The 23309-nt window shown below is 41.0% G+C and overlaps 1 protein-coding gene across 1 annotated transcript in view; it reads right to left on the reverse strand.

Annotated features, from left to right (window-relative positions):
• The window catches only part of RARB (retinoic acid receptor beta), a 138850-nt gene that overhangs the window by 89480 nt on the left and 26061 nt on the right, over positions 1 to 23309 (reverse strand). The window contains exon 2 of the mRNA XM_054991350.1: positions 15359 to 15507. Within this exon, the coding sequence (XP_054847325.1) occupies positions 15359 to 15507 (149 nt within the window). The remainder of the gene's footprint in view (positions 1 to 15358; positions 15508 to 23309) is intronic.

A 23309-nucleotide genomic window follows, 5' to 3' on the forward strand; every position in this document is an offset into this window, starting at 1 on the left:
AGCCCGTTATTATCCATATATAGAACAATACTTTGAGCATACTCCTCAAAACATGCAGCATAAATGTAAGATCATATGCTTCAAATAGAGTTGAATAAAGAAATCTGTGCCACTATACCATATATATGTTTGAAAAGGACTGAGTACAGTTTCTACACGTCAAGAGAGAAAAATAAATATAAAGAACTGATGCTAACACTAACACACATTTTTATTTTATCTATTCACTTACCTGCATATTACTTGCAACTGCATCTGCCAATCTAAGATAAAACGATTTGCTTATCTGTAAATGATGTTCTTCAAGCAATCATCATCAGTACTCTTACATTATATGGGTTCTGCAGCTACAGAGTCAGTCTGGGAACATTCTACAGCTCTAGGAAAGGAGCAGCCATCACTCAGTGGTAGCATTCATGTTTTTCAGGGAGAAGGTCCCAGGATCAACCTCTACGGTTTTGGGTTAATAAATCTCAGGTAGCAGGTAACAAGAAATATGTTTTTCTACCCAAGGTCCTGGAAGGCCACTGTGAAGCAGAATAGGTAATATACCAGCACTCTGGTTCAGCAGAAGGCTGCAACATGTGTTCATAAGCTTTTGTTCTTGCCACTCCACTTGAAATTTTTATGATTTGTGCAAGTCTCAAAGGTTAGGGGATCAGATCTTTCTTCATTACCATGCAAGTAATTACATCCTGACATATGTGGGTTGCGGATTGAACAGATAAGCATTTGAAAAAAATAGGGTACAAGGAAGCAACATGTTTTTCTTTATGGCCTCTGTGTAATCTTATATACATATATGTATGCATGTCTGGCTGGCATAAATACTTACAGGATGAGGATGATGCTTTGCCAAATGTTTCACCTGCTCTTGTTCATACATGCAGAGCATAGCGTTTCACAAATGTAGGTGTAATAGAGAAGTGGCCATACTAACAAAATACTAGGCAGGACAAGTGGTTTTGCCAAGTCATAGCAAATGGTGATTATGGAAATCTACTATTAAGCAACTTTGAGAAGAGGCCTTTTAGAACTTAGGACAACAGATGAAGAGATTACAAACGTTCCTGAACAGACCTATCCAAATAAAAGCTAGCATCCTGCAAGTGACCAGAATGTGTAAAGTCTCATCCCTGTTCTTCCATGACTCAAAGAAGGAAACTCCTGAAATAACAACATCTTGTGTGTAATGGAAATAAGATGCCTTTTTAAGAAGAAATGTGAGTTGCAGGCGAGTGCTAAGTGGGGGAGGAGAGCAGTGAGGGGGCACGGCGACAAGAAACACATGGATACAGTGCTGGAGGTAAAGAGGCCACAACTTTATTGAGATTACGGCTCAAGGAGCAAAGGTGCACATAGGGCAGAGATCCAAGCATTGGCTGACTCGCATGCCAAGCCAATGACTCACATGCCCCCTCAGACCTTTGCTGAGGGGGGGGAACCATGGGGTGACAGTCAGTGGGATGCCACGTGGGTGTGAATCATCCCCTGCCACCTGGGAGTGAGGCGGACTGACAGCCCCCGACTGGGGGGGCAACCATTAGACCAGGGGCCCATGCTGGATGTGCCTGGGCGGGGTCACCTGGCCCCTGGACACTCTCCACCCCTCCACAACATGGCAGCCGCCATGCCACTTCCCAGCTCACCTCCCCCGCATCGCCCGCAACTCAGGCCCCCAGATGAGTCTGGGAGCTGTTATATATGGGTGCAACACAGCTTCGTCCTTAATCACGTTAAGAAAAGTAGCACTGCAACAGACAACACAAAGCTCACTTGCATGCCTCACAGGTGTGTTAGCAAGAAAAAAAGGCTGTCTTGAAGGAAAGAAGATGGAAGTCACAGGAAGCCACATGTTAGAACAGTTTACATCAGCTGCAATACCAGTGGCAATAAACTCCAAGCTGGGGTAGGAGGTATGCTAGATGGGTCGAGAGTCGAGACAGAGAGAGAAGAAAATCAAAAATGTTTTTACTATCTGGGGAGGAAAAAAAAACAAGTACACTCAATGAGATGGTGAAAAATTAAAATCACAACCCTGGAAACAGCAAGATCTGAATGACTCAGGTACAGAACATAATTCAAAATAGTATTGAGAGAATTTCAGAAAGGATCAAAGCTGTGCTTTTGGCTTAAAGCAACTAAAATGTCTATCCCATGTACAACTTCATGTAAGAAGGCTTCTTTTCAGGAAATTGGATCCTCAAAGCTGTCAAATTTAGCAACCATGTGGAAATTATAATAGAGAACTTTGCTATAACTCTGGGACAGCATATCTATTTCCATGTAAATTTGTGCCCTGCTAACTAGAGAAATCTTATGAAGGCTGGCAAAAACTGTAATAATACAGTAGAAGAAGTATTATCTTGTTTACTTGTGTATCTTGTAAACATCTCCTGAAATTAAAAGAAAAAGAGAACATACATACATGAGATTATCATTCTATTTGCAGCTGATCAAGCACATGGTGCTCATCAAATCTGTAACTACATCTATTTGAAGTTGGTCACAGTTCTTGTGAGAAAGATAGTGATCATTTGTGTGCCACCTATGTAGGGAATCTCTCTTGAGGAGATATCTCCTAGGGATCAATTTGGAACGATACTATTTGGCATTTTTTCATTGATTGTAACAAGTACAGTACTGCGTGAAATAAGTGGATTATGGCCTACATTCAAAAATGGACCCCAGCTTCAGAGCTGGAGATTGTAACTATTAGTTGACACTGACCCTCATGTGACTCTTGTAGTAGTAAATGTTTTCTCTGTAGCACTTAAATAATAACATTTTATAATGTAAATATTGTACTTATAACTGCATATTTTTATTTAAATGTTTTTGTATGCTTATGCCTAATTAGTCCAGGGGTCGCCAGTGTGGTGTCTGTAGGTACAATTGTGCCCACTGCCACCTTTCCTGACAAATGTTTTTAGAAAGTGGGTGGGGCCAGGTAGGGCTTTTGCAAAACATGACTTCTGATTGGCCACTGGAGTACTGATTGGGCATAAAGTTGTTTTTTCTTGTCCTTCCAAACTGACATAAGTCTTGATACTATTAAATGACAGATATTTAAAATGGGTCCTGCTTTTAACATCCAGAGGGCAAGGCAAATCAGTATAATCTGTCCAAGTCTGCTATAGTCTCTGAATAGCAGTCATCATTATGGAACATAGCTGTAAATGAGGTGCTTCAGTCTGAAACAGTCAAGCCAGAATGATAAGGTGGTCAAGGCAGGACAAAAACTCTTTTAGAAAGGTACTGATATTGGATTATACCAATGGAAATTTGCAACAAGACAGTACCATTCTCTGCCTCTGATGTAAAGCTTCCTTCCGTCCTTATATACAGTATATATATATATATATATATACTGTAATTAACCTTTTGTTTGTGATCCACTTTGAAAATTACCCTGAAGAGTATAGATTTTTAAAACAAATCAGTATAGTAGAAGTAGATAAATGGCAGCTGCTTGAACTTCTTCCCCGCAGGCACCATGAGTGTTGAATGGTAATCGTAACAAGCTTACTTGGTAAAATGTAAACAATGTGCAGTAGATTTGTGCATTTCTTTTGTTATTAATTTAAATAATAATGGGGCAATTCATATCATAACTAATATGAAAACAAAACGAATTCTCCATCTAAACATTCTATATAGCGCCCCCTGTCATTTTCTATTGTTTTCTTCTGGTTTCTTCTATTATTGCATTCTCTGCCTCTGCTGGTTTCAATTTTACAAAGCAGCCAGTGGTTTCCTAATAAAGGTCCAGAGAAAGCATAGTGTTCCTTAGGGGGATGAGAAAGAGAAACTCCGAGGCTTCTTGAATGACCATATGCTGGAGCCATCAGGATTACATACAGGTGTGAGGTATTCCTAAGGTTGCCAGTCCCTCACTGGGGCTGGGGGATCCCCTGCTCCCACCCTTCACCCCTGCTTACCTGGCTGGTGGGGGGGAACGCACTTCTTGAGGTGCACTCCAGGGCCGCGCAGCACATGCCCATATGCAACAGCAGCCCGATTCGGGCCCAAATCAGCCTTGATCAGGCCCAAATCAGCCCAGATCGGGCTGCTGCGGAGCACAGCAACGCTCCCATGCTCTGCAGTGGCCCAGATTGGGCCTGGATCAGCCCAGATTGGACTGCTGCGAAGTGCAGCAGCAGTCCTGTGCTCTGCAGTGGCCCAATTCTGATTCAGGCCAGATATAGGCTCCTGCGGAGCACAGGAGCGCTCCCAAGGTAGCCCATGGCCTGCACAATGACATCACTTTCCAGAAGTGACATCATCACACAGGCCAGGAGCACACACACAACAACCAGTGAAGACAAGGAGAGTGCCAGACCTCCCACCTCCCACCCAGGTGGTAGGGGGACCTGGCAACCCTACGTATTCCAATCTTGAAGGACATGGGCTGGTACTCTGCCTTCCTGTCTCCTCCTAATGCCTGTCCAGCTGTGCCAAATTTTCCCTTGCAGTCTGCACTTCCCTGCTTGCCTACTGCTCTCCAAACCTTATCCCCATTCAAGCAACTCTACCTCAAGGTCTTCCTCCTGCTGCCTGCCGGCCCAGATGCCTTGCCCTTTTTGTGCCACTAAATGTCCTTGCTTTGGCAAGCTGCCTGTTGCTTGTGCTGCTGTCCTTCAAGCTAAGTGGCTGCTGTGCTGTGTGCATTATTGTTTAGAATTCTTCCTATCAACTCTTCTGTAGATGTTAATGTTAATCATGGGTAGCCTTTAATTGCCTCAGAAAGTGGGACCTTTTATTTTACTTGTCTGAAATTTGGCAGTGTGAATTTTATTTATTTATTTATTTATTTATTTATTTATTTATTTATTTATTTATTTATTTATTTATTTATTCTGCTCTTCCCACAGGTGGGCTCAGATGTCCTAATGTCCTAGTGGAATGCTACAATCCCCCTGACTTGTTAGAGTAGAAAAGGTACAGACCCAAAACGAACAGGGGAGAGGTCTTACAGTGAAAATACGGGACATAATAACAAAAATGATTCTTGAAAATAGAGCAACAATTGCAAACCCAAACCACATGAAACAACAATGAAATCTTCCTGCTCTGGAATTAATAATAAAAACAAAAGAAATGAAACAAACTCCCACACACCAGTTTAATGTGTGGAGTGTCTACCTGGTGTTCATTGCGGAAAAAAATATCAAGCAGTAATCATGTCCATTCATGGTAAGCATCTTCTCTCTACAACCATGACAATTTTAAAAAGATACCTACTGTGTTCTTGGGGAAAACTTCAAGAAAGAGAACTAGAAGCAACAAGTTCACTCAGAGCATAGTCACATAGATACTTTTTCACTCTTGCTAGGTAAAATGTTAATAATACTCAATTGGGGATCACATTTTTTGTATGAGAATGACATTGACATGGGAAACAGAAGTAGATTAAATTTATGGCCACTTTGTCCCTTAGCATCCATAAGAGACAGAGAGGCACCACTGCTGTACTAACAAATTTGCTGGCTCAAACTATAAATATGTTAGTTTCCATTGTGCATTTTGCAGTTTGCTCCCTTCCTTTTTGTCTTAAATTGCTCTAGGCAACTTTGCTACATACACAGCTTGTGCCAGAAATCCAGGCCATGTGTTGCCAGCAAAGGAATGTCGCCTTCTAAATGTTTAGAACAAGGGACAAGGCTCCAACAGACAGCTGAATCTGCCAGATCATTGGTTTTTCCTATTCACCCGCACAATGCTGGCATTATTTGGGAAAGCAGCCCACTATACCCAACGTCCCAACTTTTTTTTTTTTTAATTTGGAGGCTTTGCTTCAGTGAAGAGTAAAAGCAGTAGCAAAGAGCAGGGCTTTCAGTAACAGATTCACAACTGCTGAGTCTAGCGTTTTTAAATGGAGGTCAAGAAACAGAGCAGAAGCAAACAGCCTCTGAAAAGTGCCAGTTCAATAAAGAAGAAATTAGCAAAAGCTAATATTCTCCATAGAAATGGATACATCTGTATTTATATAACAGACTTTTTTTTAAAAAATCACAATTTATTTTGAGACAATTAAGTCACAAATAGAGAACCAGCATCATTCCCATCTTCATGGAGCAGCAACCAATCACAGACAAAGAGAGAGACTATAACTGTACTTTGGGCACTTTCACACATGCTGAATAATGCACTTCCAATGCACTTCAGGGATTGTTTGCAAGTGCATTTTTCCATTTCACATAGGAAAATCCAGTTTCAAAGTGCACTGAAAGTGGATTGAAAGTACATTAAGTCATACATCATATCAAACCATAGTTAGTACAAACCTTGGCCACTTCCACATGTTCCAATTTTTTGGGGTTTTCTCAGTCTCAAAGCCGCATCTTCCCAATTCACTTCAAGAATTCACCTTGCACAGGCATCGTCCTCATGCATGTTTTGTGGGTGTTTGTCGTGAAAAAAAAGGTCCCAAAACAGAAAATGCGTTCTTTATCTGCACCTTGTCACAACTGGTGTTGGTGCATTCCCACCCAACTTTCCTCTTTTTTTTTTGAGCGCGTGTGGGATTGCGCTATACCATTGTCCTGTCTTTCAGCTTCTGTAGAACCTGCACATGCATACTACTCCATTCTCTACCATTAATTTCCCACTCAAAGTCTTAAAGGCTACACTATTTAATAAATATGCAAACAGTATTCCAATGCATGATTCCATATTTTTAAAAAATCAGAAATGGCATTCCATTATCAATGTTGTTCCTAGACTGATATTTTGATAGCTGAGTGATCCAATGTAGCAAGCACTGGAGTATGATTCCCTTTGTATACGTAGATATCATAGTAGCACAATGACTGTCTAGAAAACCTAGCACAAAAAAGAACTTCTTTAACCAAAGGAAATAAAACTATGGCTTGGTTAAGGTCAAACCAATTTGGCTAACTTGAGTCAACCATACTTGCTTTCATAAACATTGTTTTATATGACAGCTGGAGAACTGCAAGATTTCCTGGATTCTTTCCAGTCTGACTTCAGGTCTAGACATTGGACTGAAACAGCCTTAGTTGCCCTGGGGATGGCCTGTGCCAGGAGATGGATGGGGCAGTGCAACCCTGCTGATTCTCCTATACCCTTCAGTAGCCTTTGATATCATCAACCATGGTATACTGGACTACTTTTTGGAGTTGGAACTGAGAGGCACCATTTTGTGGTAGTTTCAGTTGTAACTGGAAGGTAGGTTTCAAAGATAATGCTGGGGGACTGTTGTTCAGCTCTTTGACCTACAGAGTCCTGCAGGGTTGCATGTTGTCGTCCGTGCTCTTCAATATCTACGTGCAGCTGCTGGGTGATACCAACTGGAGATCTGGGCTAGGTTGTCACCAATATGTGGACAACAGCTCTATCTTGCACTTCCAGGGAAGCTTTAGAAACTTTGAACTGTTGCCTGGAGGCTGTTTGGGGGTAGATGTGGGCTAATAAACTGAAACTTATTGCTGAGAAGACTGAACTGCTCCTGATCCAGGATTTAAGATTTCTCCTGTTCTGGATGGGGTTGCTCTCCCCCAGAAGAAACAAGTCTGTAGCTTGGGGGTACTGCTGGACCCTGGGTTCTTGTTGGCACTCAGCTGCTACCTGAGTGCCTTTTACCATCTGTAACTCATCAGCCAGATGTGGCCTTTCTTGGGAAGAAAAAAATCTGGATTAGATTACTGAAAGGTAGACATGGGCATGAAATGGAAAAACTCGAAATGAGAGGTTCGTGTTTCATCGTTTCACGAATCACGAATTTTCACGAAATGATTTGTTAGTTTCATGATTCGTCAGAACCAGGGGCCTCTCAACAGCCCCCTTCACCCAGAGATGCCAAACTCACAGGGAGACTTCAGCAGGTTCTCCTCCACCCACCCTCCCAGTTTGGCCAAGATTGCAATATGTTGACCAGGAGGCAAGTGCTACTAGAGTGCTTGACTGAAATGGGACCAGGTTATCGCTGGGTCAGACTCAGGAGAAGGACGAAGGATTACCTGCTGCAGTGTGGACCTTGGCCAGAAAGATGGAGTGAGGGGCGGACTGCCGACAGAGACAGTTTGGGATGTGGAGGGGCTGGATGTTTCAGCAAAACTACGCCATTCCTCCTGAGATCCCCCTCATCATCTCCCTCAAAAATTTTAAGGATATCCTCCCGCCAGCAGTGAGACCGGTTCTGCCTCATCCACTGCCCCTGCAGGCAGATCTACAGTGAGAGTCTCTGGTGCCTCCGAGACTTCCTCCCCAGTATTGCTGGTCACTGATGGGCAACCTGAACAAGCTTTGCACTTCTTCTTCTCCCCACAACGATCACCCTTTCCCTCCATTCTACAACTGATAGTGCTGCATATAAGAATAATTTGGAAACAAAATGAACAGTAATAGTTTGACCCCCGGGCGAGGAACCCATCAAGCTGGGCCCCAGATCCAGGCAGTGGCCCTGAAACTGGGGTGGGGGGGAGAGCCCCTACACACCACAGAGACACCTGCTCAGGCAGGAGAGGTGTTCCAAATAAAAGTGAAATGCACAAAATAGGTGCACAAACCAAGAGTGAGATGCACCAAAGAAGTGCACAATAAGAGAGAGAGAGAAAGCAAAAAGAAGAGTGAGGCCCTCAGGTGAGGAACCCATCAAGCTGGGCCCCAGAGCCAGGCAGTGGGCCTGAGGTGGGGGGAGGGCCCCAAAATCACCACAGACACCAAAGCAAACAACAACAGTGTGAGACCCCAAAAAAGCAGAGAAAGAATTAAGCAGAAAGAAAGACAAGCAAAGAATAACTAAGGGAGGCCTCAGTCAAGCTAGGCCCCAAAGCCAGGCACAGGCCTGAAGATAGGGGGATTGGGTTGGAACTTGGAGGAAAAAAGGCACCCTCACCCAAAAGACCTTCCCAGCAAGCTCCCAAATCCACTCTCCTTCTCTTCCCAAAAAGCCAAATGCTTCCCAAAAACTCTCCACTCCACTCTCTCTTCCCAAAAGCTCCCACATCCGCTCTCCCAATTCCAGCAACAATTCCTCCCTCTCCCTCTGTCTACTGAAACTGAACCATGAGGCAGAGAGAGCTGTGCCTTACATAAGAAATGCTCACATAGAGCAGAACAGGAGCTCTCTGGTGGTTGGCAGACGGACCTGGCCATCAGGGTTTGGAGGGAAGAGATTGGTGTTTCCATAGCTACAGAAAGCCTGTCTCCTCAGCTGCCTAATCCCCTGCCCCTTGCTGTATAGGGAAAACTGGGAGATCTCCAGTTGGCAGGGAGAGCTGCCTATCAGGGTTTTGAGGGCTAAGATTGGGGTTTCCAGGGCAACAAAAGGTCTACAGACTTTCCTGGCCTCCGTAGCCTAGGGAATCAATAGATTGGCGCTAGCCTATCTGGCGTTACAAATCAACCACGAAGCTTACAAATCAGCCAAAAAAGTTGTGGATTTCGTGAAAAACACGGCCCCACAAATCATATTTTTGCGAAGCACGAAACAGCCCGATTCATCATGATATTTGAGTCATATTTTGATTCGTGCCTATGTCTACTGAAAGGCACTCTACCTGAGACTACCACTTGAAAATGTTCAGAAACTTTAACTGGTACATAATGCTGCAGCCAGGATGCTGATTGGATTGGGCCGTAGGGACCATCATGGGGGACCAGCATACCTCAAGGACTGCCTACTCTAATACAAACCTAACTGGCCACTATGATAATCTTCTGAGGCCCTTCTTCAAGTGTCTCTGCCTTCTGAGTTTAGGCAAGTGGCAAACCAAGAAAGCACTGTACACACTTGCTGACTTTTAAAAAACCTGTGGAACTCTCTCCCCAGGGATGTTCCTCTGTCCTCTTCCTTTGCTGTCTTCTGCTGGCGGTTGAAGACTTTTTATTTCATTTGGTGTTCCCTCAATGACTTCTTTTTTCTACCCTATGTTTTATTTGCTATTTTTAAACACTTGTTTTATTCTTGCTTTTAACTGATTTTATGGTGTTTTATGTTTTGCTTTTAATTATTAGCTGCCTTGGTGGCCCTTTATGGCAAGAAAGGTGGGATAAAAATCTTGTAAATAAATAAATATTTGAACTGAGACTCTGTATGAGATTCAGTGTATGAGAATGCAAAACCTAGTTCAGCCATAAACTTTCTTGCAGCTTTGGGGCAGTTGCTGCTTCTCAGCCTCAATAAATTTCTGCAAAATAAAGGTTATAAGGACCTCACAAAATTTGGTTATAAAGGTGGTTCTGTTTTAAAGAACTTTGCATAATCTTTTATAAATATGTTCTGCACTGGAATGAAGATGACTTCCATAACAGCAGCACAGAAAGGAATGCTATATACCTAGCATGAAACCGAAAGTTACAATTTTCAAAAACGTCTTGTGCTCAGGGTGGGGAGTGTCCTCATTTATTAGAGCTTTTTAGTAGACCTACTTTTCAGGAGGAATTCATTATTCACTTCTTTTCAAAGAATCTACTCGATATGGATCCAAACATACAAAGACACAGAACAATCTTATGCAGAATTACTACAGTCTAGGTCCACTGAAGTTTTTTTTTTTTATTTTTATTGGTGAGTACATAAATTTTACATAAATTCCCCATATTACCTAAATTATAACAACCCCCACCCTTCCCCCCTCCTTATTGACTTCCAACAGCTTTCCAACCCTTAACCCATCTTATCGTTTAAATTATTTTTAACTATATTCTTCTAAATCTTATATATATTGTATCCCTTATTCTAAGCATGTTCAAATTCTTCTATATCTCAGATTCTCTAATATATCCATTCTACTCCTAACTGTTTAACCTATCTATTTTTAATACAATCTTCTTAATAATAGTATTAGCTTAGATTAATTAATAACTAAATTTCCCCATTAATGGTAAAGTTACTTCTCTCTCCCCTTTATAAAATCACAAATTAATAATTCTCAAACTGCCACAGTCCTCCTTTCACATCCCATTTTTTTTCTAAATATTGTTTCAGTTTCCCCCAGTCTGCAAAATATTCTCCTGGATCCAGATCTTTCAATTTTCTTGTCATTTTATCCATTTCTGCCATGTACAACAATTTGTAAATCCAATCTTCTATAGTTGGTATTTCTTGCACTTTCCATTTCTGCGCATACAAAAGTCTTGCTGCTGTAGTCATGTAAAATAGCAATGTTCTATACTGCATTGGAACATCTTCCATTCCCAAGTTCAGTAGCAGCAATTCTGGGTTCTTATTTATTTGGGTTTGCAAAACCTCATTAATTATTTCTATTATATCTCCCCAGTATTGCTTAGCTACCTCACAAGTCCACCACATATGATACAATGATCCTTCATGCTTTTTACATTTCCAGCATTTGTCTGACATATTTGCATTTCCAAGCGCAATCTTCTTAGGCGTTAAATACCACCTATACATCATTTTGTATACATTCTCTTTAATATTGGTACACATTGAAATCTTCAAAGTATTTTTCCACAAATGTTCCCATGATTCCATTGTTATTTCTTTATGAAAGTTTATTGCCCATTTCACCATCTGAACTTTGACTGTCTCGTCTTCCGTGTACCATTTTAAAAGTATTTTGTATATTTTCGAAATGTCTTTTTTACCTTCTTGTAAAATCACTTCTTCTAACTCCGAGTTTTTCAGTCTTATTCCTCCCTTTAAACAGTCCAAGTTGTAAAGATCCCTGATTTGCCTGTATTGAAACCATCCATAGTGAGTAGATAACTCTTCTTGTGTCTTTATTTTTAGTATTCTATGTTCCATTGACATTATCTCTTTATAAGTTAAACGTTGTTCATTATAGACAGCTCTCGGATCTATTACTTCATATGGTACCACCCATGAGGGGATGCCACTTTCCATGTAATTCTTATATTTCTTCCAGATTGTGAAAAGGCTTCTTCTAATATAGTGATGCAAAAACATAGAGTCCGCTTTAACTTTATCGTACCACAAGTAGGCATGCCATCCAAACAATTTTTTGTGTCCCTCCAAGGCCAGCAGTTTACGGTCTTTTAGCATTATCCAGTCTTTTAACCAAGCCAGACAAATTGCTTCGTAATATAATCTTATGTTTGGCAGTTGCAGTCCACCTCTTTCTTTCGAATCTTGTAATACTTTCATTTTCACCCGGGGTTTCCTGCCTGCCCAAACGAAGTCTGAAATTTTTCTTTGCCATTTGTCAAATTGTTTGAAGTCTCGGATAATTGGAATAGTTTGCAGAAAAAACATCACACGTGGTAACACATTCATCTTCACTGCTGCTATTCTTCCCAACCATGACAAATTTAATTTATTCCATTTTATCAAATCTCTTTCTATTTGTTGCCACAGTTTCTCATAATTATTTTTAAATAAATCTATGTTTTTCGCAGTCAGCTCAATTCCTAAATATTTCACTTTGTTAGTTACCTCGCAGTCTGTTATCACCATTAATTCTTGCTGTTTTTGCTTCGTCATATTCTTACACAATATTAGGTCCACTGAAGTTAATGGGCTTCGACAGGAATAACTCTGTCTAGGATAGCACTTTCAAGTTATCTGTATATCCTGATAAGCTATGAGCACATTTAATGTCAGGGTTTGAAAAAGTATATGATTGATTTCCAAACATTAAACACATAGTTTTATCAACACCATATGGTGCTTTATAGCAGGATATTAAATATTTCACGCTGCTGAAGACTGAGACGTAGAAAGATCAAAATGCATTATAAGAACAGCTGAGAAAGAATACTGACTGTTAGACAAGGTGGAATTAAGAAGGGCCAAGAACAAAAGATTTGGAGACAGGAAAAAAAGAAAATCCTCATGTCTCTGAGAGAACTGCAAGACAAGTAAGAGCAAGATTTAGTAGGAAATAAAATGATACAGAAGAGGATAAGTTAATCAAGATGAAAGATGAACAATTTGCTGACAAGTGCTTTGCAAACAGAAAGAGCTAAGGAGGATTTGGGTAGTGATAAAGGAGAAGAAAGAGGCTCATTTCCTTATCTGAAGTCAATGAGAGTGTTTCTATTGACTTCTCTAGACATTGGACTAGGTCCCAAGAGTGATTACAGGTGCATGTCAATTGCAGCAGCAGGGCTGCCAAGAAAGTAAGATAATAGAATCTTCTGTTGAAATTAAAACCAAGGAAGAATCTACATTTTCAGTTTTCCATACAGTTGAGTCCTCTGGTAGTTGGAAGGGCTGACTGTCACCAGAAGTGATTTATGGAAAGTTCAAAAATGCAAATGAAAAGAAAATGTTCTAGCAGCCAAGGAATAGCTGCTTTAAAGGATGTCTCCACCTTTGCAAAGTATCATAGAGTGTCTCTACACAAGACAAGAAGGATCAAATGAAAGATCTTACACTTGTTTTCTGATTGTTGATACATGTGCACTGCTAGGGAGACAGAGCACACTTGAATATAAGACCACACGGAAAGTAAGTCACTTGAGCGTCCCCGTGCAAGACGTCTTGTGTAGAGAGACTCACAGATGAAGGAATATAATAAAGATGTGAAAACAGTTGAGAAGAACTCAGAACTAAACAGAAGAATATGCAGAATGGTGCTAAAGAAGCCTTAAGGAGCAAATTTTTGGAAGCTTCAGCAAATGAGTTTTAAGGCACTTGGGGATATATGGGCATATTTTAATCTGAAGGATGAAAACAAATGAATAACCAAAATTTTACTGTGGTACTTCAGTTGGATTGACTTCTAAGCACAGTTCCTTAGGAATGTACTGCATAAGATATTGCAGACTTCTGGTGTTGCAAGATTTAATTTTAAATATGCCACATTTCACAAAGTAACTTTTTCAGGCCATAGTGTTGTTGTGTCTTTTTTTTATGCTAAAATCATTGACTACCCAAATAATCTGTCTGTAAAATTACAACTTCATGATGACTAGTGACTTGTAGATGATTGTTTTTAAACTGAAAGAATATTTTAACCCGCCTACAACTGGAAATCAAGATCAACATTCAAAGTCAAATGTCAGTCTACTTATCCTTCAGATGGCACAAGCAAGCAGAAAGGCAAGGCACCCATGCTCTAAGCGCACAAATTTAGCCAGATTATCCAAGAAATCAGTATTCGTAACCTTTCTATAGTCAATCAATAGTGCAAATATAGTGTCATAAGAACAAATTTGAAATTAGAATGAACGTTTTACAGTCATACAAAAGAAAAGGTTTACTGTCAAAGTTGCATGTTCATCATTTTCAGTCTACGTGGCTTTCCAGAATGCAATTTTTCTTTAGATGTCTTAAATCAATGAGTTTGCCATTACAACATTATGTAGTTCTTTTTTCCAGCTGATATAAGACTTGAAGCTGTAATGCCTACTGTAAAATTCTGCGTAAAGCCAAAATTAAAACCGAAGGATCTTGTGGATGTACATAATGACAATACTGTAATAATTCAAATACTGCTTTGATGACATGATTTGCAATAAACCTCGTCCTTAAGGGAAATCAAAAGGTAATCCAAAAGTCTACCATTCAACAGCTAGTAACAACTAAAATTGTGGGGGAACAATGCTCTCTCGAAGTATTGCTAAGCTCCCCCCCAAAGAAAAACGAGGAAAAGGCAAGGAAATAGCTTTATAGAAACAAAGAACAAAAAGACCTTCTGTTCTATGTATCTGTCCACCTGACCAAGCTACATTCACATTAAGGAACTCTCTGTAAAAATTTTCTTTCGTTTACATGAGTAAATAGTATATCCAAATGCCTTGGTTATCCCATGCTCTCTCCTACAGGGATAGGAACAATCAAGTTCCTGTACACAACTACAGAGCTTTTTTTCAGGGGGAATGCGGGGGAACGGAGCTCCGGAACCTCTTGAAAAGGTCACATGGCTGGTGGCCCCGCCTCCTGATCTCCAGACAGAGGGGAGTTTAGATTGCTGAGGGTAATCTAAACTCCCCTCTGTCTGGAGATCAGGAGGCGGGGCCACCAGCCATGTGACCATTTTCTCCTAGGGCAACCCACTGAGTTCTGCCACCTCTTTTCCCAGAAAAAAAGCCCTGCACAACTATATGGAGAATGGCTAGGGTACGCACATGGCACACATGCAAAAAGAAAAGTTATGGTACACATGCCAGACTGTAAGCACATGGAAGATTTCCATCATTCCTGATCCATTGCTCCTCTGTCTTCTATTAATACCACAGGATTAAAACAGCAATGAACAAACTTGTTATTCATATTACAACCAAACTAGTAAAACTTCTGAAGGTGTATCATTTATTCCAGAGGACTAGTGGATACAGATTTTTTTTTCTTCACAGGAACATCAGAAGACATGAATTTGGAATGTCATCCTCCTATTAAGTCTTCATTCATCCCAATGAAATAATTGGAAAAAACAACATTTAACAGGGAGACTTGGACACTCACCTTACATCCCTCACACGCACTGACACCATAGTGATATCCAGAGGATTTGTCCTGACAAACAAAACAGGGCTTGTAAACACGAGGGGGAGGAAGTGGGGAAGGCGGGCTGGGAACAAGTTCCTCAGAACTGGTGCTCTGAGTTTCAATTGCTACAAAGAAAAAGAGAGAAAGACTGTTTTAGTGCATTGATTTCACTATAGTCCATTGCTTAGAGCAGTTAAACAAGAGCTTCTTACACACTAGTACCAGCAACAGGATCTATAAAACAGCATCTTCAACACAATTGTAACTTCTTTTGACAGGTCTTGTCACTTTTACAATAGGTGATAACTTCTGAAATATTAAAGATATCTAAAAACTTCACTAGCAATGTGCTCCCACTTAAGGACTAATTCATGTGGGGAACACGTTTATCTTGCACTGTCCATAGGTCACACTTTGCACATCTGCTAGTTTTAACAAGATTGTGTTATAACGTATCATTACTGTTAATGGTCATTGTTCTTATCTTCTACACCTTTGAGCTTTGCACAGAACTATTGAGGTCCGTATACTATGCACTTTACTCCCTTTTGACCCGACTGTTTAAATTTTTGCACTGTGGTTCAATAAACCTACTCAACCATTCTGGTCATCTTTGGAGGCACTGAATGGGGTGTCCTCACCAGCTGAAGCTAGGCAGATAGCAACCCCCAAAAGGGCCTTCTCTGTCATGATGATGAAACTTTGGAACTCCCTCTCCAGGGAGATTTGTCTTTCTCCTTCTATCACTGTCTTCCACGAGTATATGAAAAATTATGTCTTTATACTTCAGTTAATCTCTAAGGTGACAGAAAAGCCTCTTTTTTTTAAATCAGAAAATCTGTAGCTCAGGGTATTTTAAGGCATTGTTCTCTGAACTTCATATATTTCTACATAGCTGTGACCTTAGTCCTAGTCTACACAAATAGCAAATCATATGATAAAGCTACTGTTTGATTGTAGCACTTCAAAAAGCTGGTGTGAGGCTGAAATTGAATGAATGTTTCATACCATGTACTTCCATATAAGTAGAAAATTAAGGGAAGGATAGGATATAGGAGTTAGTGCCCTGTCCACGACTCTGCAGGTTTTGAGTGTGTATTTAGAAACGGAAGACAGGATTGGGATTCTGTTGATATACTGTCCACCCTGATGCCCAACTGTCTCCCTATCTGAGCTTGTGTAGGTGGTTTCAGAGGTGGTCTTTTGGCCTCCTACGCTGGTTGTGTTTGTGGACTTCAGTATCCATGTTGAGGCTGCATTGTTAAAAGAGGTTCAGGATTTCACTCTCTCCATTACAACCATAGTCCTGTCTAAGGTAGTAATAGGCCCACACACTGTTCAGATCACATTCTTGGGCTGTTTTCATAAATCTTTAAAATAGACGATATGGAAGGCTGACAGCTTTCTCATGTGATTTTTGACACCATCCGTTTACAAAATGGAGGCAGGCATTGATAATGGCGCTTTCGTGACATTTTGTAAACAGATGGTGTCAAAAATCGAGCGAGGAAGCCAACAGTCTTCCCGTGAGTATCATGCTATTTAAAGACATATGAAAACGGGCCTTGATCTGGTGTTTTGCTCTGGGCAGGAAGAAAAAGATATGAGTCTGGGGGAGGACTGAAGACAATCCCCTTGTCATGGACAGATAAATATTTGTTGGGGTTTAGACTTACAGAGATACCAAGATGTTGCAGGGGTGGGGGACTCAATTAAGATGATCCATCCCCATAGCCTGATGGATCTGATTGGTTTTCACATGGCATTAGAGAATTTTCTTGCTGACATGGTCAGCACTCCTGCTGATGTCCTGATTAGAGATGGGCACAAACAGAAAAAAACCCCAAACATGATGTTCGTTGTTCGTTGCCATCCACGAACAGGGACTCACGAACAACCATGAACATGGCCCTGTTCACAAACATGTTCGTGGTTGGCTGTTCACGGGGGCCAGCAGGCTCTCCTCCAGCCATCATCCAAGTCTGGTCAAGATCCCTGCTGCACCACTCCCAGAAACCTGACCTGAGCAGGAACCAGGAAAGGTACCAATAATAAATAATAGCTTGGCCCAGAGCCTGGCAGCAGCCCTGGAACTTGAATCCCTATCCCACCACACACAAAGAAAATTCAAGCTCCAATGCACTCTCTCTATCAAAATGCCAACAGCCACAGTCTCTCCCTCTCCACTGTCTGTAAACTAAGCCAGAGCTGGGAGCTCCCCTCCCCCCTGCTCTTTGCTCCCTTGTAAGAAATTTGGAGCTCCACACTTGAAAGGAAGACCTGCCTACCAAGCTAAATTGGGCTTAGATTGGGGTTTCCAGGGCAACAGCAGGAGTTCAGACAGAGTTCAGACAATCCCTGCCTAAGTTGCCAAGGGAATTGATTGCAGGTGCCAGACTGTCTGGCTTGACGAACAGCAATGAACGAGGTTTGCAATGACCACCTGTTCATTTAGAATGGGGCCTCACGTACAGCTTGTTCGTGAACAGCAGATTGGGCTGTCCGTGGCTTTTTTTTTTGTTTGTATTGCTGTTCGTGCCCATCTCTAGTCCTGATTGACCTCTGAAATGAGGAAATGGCCCAGGTAATTGACACAATCTCACGCATCCTCTCTCAGGTCTAAGAGTCCAGACAGGCCCTTGGTTTACTGAACAGCTAAATCCACCAAGGCACAGACAAAAGCTCATTTAAAGACTACTCCATGGTGGTGATGGTGGTAAAGAAATAATATTTCTCTGCCATCATTGCATCCACACAGTGTAGACCTGTGGAATTCTTCTAGGTGTTCAGGGGCCTATTGCTTTCTGGCCTTAGAAGGAGGTAGACTGCTCTGTAGCTCACTGAATTCATTTTGCTAAGCACTAGATTTCTTACATTCATTTCAACTTGGACTCTATTAGCAGTGACAGGATCAGATGGTCCCAGGATGCTGATTTATCCAGCTGTAGACAATACCTTTCAGCTTGAATGTGGACAGGATTCTTGGAGGTTTGAGACTAAACACCTACTTGTACAACTCTTGCCCCGCCTGGCTATTTAAATCTGCTGGGGGGAGGGGTTGGTGAACTGGGTCCAGTAGACAATAAATGTGCCCCCCTCCCCAAGAGAGGGGATGGTCACCCCTACCTTGAAGTGGGTAATGGTGCATCCCCTCCTAAAAAAACCTCCTTTGGCACAGCAGAGTTGAGTAACTAGTACTACTGTCTAGTCTCAAATGTATCATTCTTGACCAAGGTGATTGAATGAGTACTGCTGGGCAACTTCAGGGATTCCTGAATGAAGCAAATTGTTTGGATCCGTTCCAATGTAGTTTCAAGCCTGGTTATGGGACTGAAATGGCCTTAGTTGTCCTGGTGGATCACATATGCTGAGATGGAAAGAGGGTGTGAAACCCTATTAATTCTCTTGAACTTCTTGGCAGCTTTTGATACCGTTGATCATGGTAGTTTTCTGGATGACCTTTTGGAGTTGGAACTGGGAGCACTGTTCTGCAGTAGTTCCAGTCCTACCTCAAAGATAGGTAGGAGTGTGGTGCTGAGAGACTGCTGTTCTACCCATTGGCCTCTGGGGTTCTGAAAAGTTTCATCTTGTCACCCATGTTTTTCAACATCTATGTAAAGTTGCTGGAAGATACCATTTAGAGATTTCAGCTGAGTTATCCTCATATGCAGATGACACTCAGCTCTATCTTACACTTCCAGTAGATCCCAGGGAGGCTGTGGAAACTGTGAAAAGGTGCTGGGAGACAGTTTTTGAATAAAGAAGGGATAACAAATTTAAACTTACTACCAAAAAAATGGTTCATAGCTTCAGGGTGCTCCTGGACCTGGGTCCCTAGCTAGATAAACAAGTGGCAGCAGTGGTCAGGGGAGCCTTTCACCAGCTTTGGACTTTCTGAAGGCAGGGGAGCTGTTGCTACTATGGTGCATGCCCTGGTAACATATAGATTAGATTACTGCATTGCACTCTATATGGGGCTGCCCTTGAAGACTGTATGGAAGCTAGAGTCAGTATGGAATGCTGTAGCCAGAATGTTGACTGGAATTGGTCATATGGACCATATAATCCCCTTTTTGGTCTATCAGCACTGGCTCCCACTTTTTTTTCCTGGGGGCAATTCAAGGAGTTGCTATTGACCTTTAAAGCCCTATACGGTTTGAAACCATCATATTTTAAGGGACACTTTTTCCTATGTGAACCTACTTGTCCACTCTGGTCACCTTCAGAGGCCCTGTTTCAGGTGTCCCTGCCATCCAAGGCTAGACAGGTGGCAACCTGAGAAAGGGCCTTCTCAGTCATGGCACCAAAACTCTGGAAATCTCTCAACAGGTAGATTTGTTTGTCTCCTTTTATTGTTGTCTTCCACCAGCAGGTGAAGACTGTTTTGTTCTGTTTGGCATACTCTCAACTCTTACTGGACTCCTCCCTGGTTTTGGTATTATGTATGTTCATATATTTTTATTGAATTATTGTATATCTATTCTACTTTAAATGTTTTTAATGTTGCAATGTTTTAATGTTTGATGTTTACTGCCTTAGAGAACCTATTTGGGTGGAAAAGTGGCAACTAAATATTTTAAATAAAGAATTAAAATTCAACCATGACATTCTGGCTAAGGTTTGGAAGGTACATGGTGCATAAACCACGCTGAAGATAAAGTCCAGATAGGATCACTGCCAGGATGGAGGACCTCCTGGGAACCCATATATGCCACCTTGAGTTCCACACAGAAAATGCCGAATATAAATTTAAATAAATAATGAATGCATCTGTGCTTATCATATGATCTGCTTTCTATAGACCAGATCTTAGTTACTAGGGAAAACCGAGAAAAATCTCAACCAATAATATGTTTTCTCATGTATGAATTAATCCATCCCAATCCAACAACATACTTCAGAAAATCACTAGTAGTCCTTAAGATGGGGAAATAGAAAAGAGTCCAGTAGCACCTTTAAGACTAACCAACTTTACTGTAGCATAAGCTTTCGAGAATCACAGTTCTCTTCATCAGATGCATGAGGAGGAACTTAAGATGGGGAACTCCAGCATCTACACCAGGCGACTGTCATACAACATGATACCATTATGGCAGCAATACTGTATTAGTATTCCATATATTGTTCAGAAAAAGTTTTATCATATGATTTGCTGTTTGCATTGATTTGTGTAATCCACTGAGAGTCTCATCAAGAAAGGCTGATTATAAATAAAGTGAATAGATATATAAATAGTATAGGCTAGGGCCTTGTATACCTGAATGTCAGGGGAAAAGTAAGAAAAATCTCAACCAATAATTTAAGGTGTTTTCAGAATGTATCCATTAATCCACCCGAACCCAACAGCACAAAGCAGAAAACCATTAGTCTTTATGATGGGGATCACCGGCATTTACAGAAGAGCACTGTCACATAACATGATAAAACTCTGGTGGCAAAATATTAATGATATTCAGAAAGATTACAAAGGTAGACATATGTAGAATTTAGGTGTCTATAGTCCATTGTTCCTTTCAATGAACTGTATGCATGTTTTCTTGTTTTGTTGTGTTTTGGCTGTTTTCACACTTGACATTTCAAAGATTCATTTGAGCCTCTTGAGGAATATTTTGCCAAGTGAGAATGACCTTAATGTGGTAGATAAATTGAATGTACCGTGTACTTTACATTTTCATTAGAGATGGGTCTAAGCATAAAGGGATATAAAACTTGTGTGAACCAACATCCGTTTACCCAAAGATTCAGAGAAATGGCAAAGCATCTGAATCAAGGAAAAACAGCTCAAAATCTCCAGACACAGAAGATAGCCTGGGGCGGGGGGGGGGGGGAGTTCTTTTTAGAAAAAAAATACCAATTTGTATTTACAGCATCTGAAACTTTCTTATGTGTTTCTTATATTTGCACTGATTCATGTTTCATCGTTAAGGGCTGTTTGTCAGAATTATCTGATTGAGTCCCAGGAAGGTCTTGAGTATTTCTCATAGAGCTGGATAAATTGTAATGTCCTTTCCCTGGTTATAATTGATTTCAGAAGACAGCAGATAAGACTCAATGCTAAGACACCTTGGGGCAGTTTGGACAAATATTTTGCAGAAGGGAAGCTGTCCTCTTAGACCACACTGTGTTTGTGACAAACGTTTAATGAATACACTGCCACAATGCACGTGACTTTGGAACCCCCACTGTGTGCAAACTGATGAATTATTCATATCGATTGCTGTGAGCATGGCACAATCTGGCAAAAAATAACTGGCAAAGTGGTTGTGTCATCTAACCCTAACAGGAAATGACTAACAGGACAATCCCAAGAAGGCCTACTCAGAATCCTACCCAGGACTATTCAAGTCACTCCCAGGAAAGTGTTCACAACGGCAGCAGGACTTCTCATATTCCATTTTTACTAAAATGCCCACCTTCACCAGCATATCAGTTCTTCAAACTTACTGAAAAATTGAAAGTGGCTTTTGATGCAATGTTAGATATTGTTGCTGAAAGAAAAACAAATAGGGAAGTACCACTGTGCGTACACTTGCATGCATCTTTAGATCCTCACTATGAAGCAAAGCATTCCATGAGATTAATAGCATCAACCATTCATCTTTTCTTACTCTTTTCATACAAGATGCAAAATTATTAAGGGTGCAAGTTTTAAAGTGTATTCTAAGCAGAGCCTTTCTAAGTCCACAGAAAGGAATCAGTTTAGAAGAGTTTAACGCTGTTTCTGACTGCATTGTAAATTGGGCAAACTTTAGTTGACAGACAAAGTGCAAACTTTTGAGGCTCGCAGAACTCTTATCACCACACGCATCAAACATCCAATTCAAAGTTAACATGTTCAAGCCCGGCTTTGCAAAACTCATTAAAATACTTTTTCTAATGAAAGCAAACTACAAGTACTACATTCTCAATAGTAATTTTGCTGCCATTTAGGATAGGCACAGAGTGCTCTGGAAATTGATTGGTGCACAGTCTTCCTGCTTAAATCAATAATCTATTAGTCTCTTTAAATTAAAATTAGACCCATCAAAGGCCCTTGAGAGGCCTCAAACAAAATCTCATCTCCTTATTTCACACTAGTGCATATTTGTGCATATTTATCCTGCCCTGCACTGATTGCAGGGCAGGATAAAATTTTAGTTTTAAAACTACGTGATATCAACAGTCAGTCAAATCTTGAATAGGTCAAGATGCTCCATCAAAAAGCATTTTTGAGACTTCCTGGGGAGAGGTTGGTGAGTCAGAAACAAGGTCATTCAACAAAATAGTTTCACTCTTCTACATTATTTATGATTCAGTTCAAAATAAAGACCAATGTTATCCAGTGGTGGTGGTCCAACTGTTGGCCACTGCACGCAACAAAATTCAGGCTAACTGACCAATACTTTTCTAGGTGAAGAAGAAATTATTGAAATCCACTATGTTCAGAGCTGCAAAAATCTGAATGAGCAAATGAAGATGCTAAAAAAGGCTACAACAGAGCATCCCTGCAAAACATTTGTCAAGGAAGGGGGAATGTATATTAAAGCTCTAAAACGATAAGCCGCATACTGGTGGCGTCTACAACAGAGGAATAAATAGTTGCTGAATTGTAACATAGTACTTTTAGGCTGGTCATTGTGGCTGCCAAAAGAAGTCTAAAGCACTTTTCTGAACAATTACAGAACCAGGGAGACCCGCAACGTTTTTTGTTCTGCAACAGATTTCTTATCTACAAACAAATGTTGTTTTACAACCTGGCACCCAAATCAATGCTGGAATGACATGCACGTGTGATACACAAAAAAGCAACCCCTATCAGCCGAACTAGAGTTGCCAGGTCTCCTTACCCTCCTGGTGGGAGGGGGGACCTGAGCACTCATCTTCTGGATCTCCTCATGCATTTGGGGCTCAAAGCGGCCCAGCATGAAATGCAGGAGCACTCTTGGGG

This window comes from Eublepharis macularius, chromosome 11 (assembly GCF_028583425.1).
Source record: "Eublepharis macularius isolate TG4126 chromosome 11, MPM_Emac_v1.0, whole genome shotgun sequence".
In the NCBI taxonomy this organism is placed as follows: domain Eukaryota; kingdom Metazoa; phylum Chordata; class Lepidosauria; order Squamata; family Eublepharidae; genus Eublepharis; species Eublepharis macularius.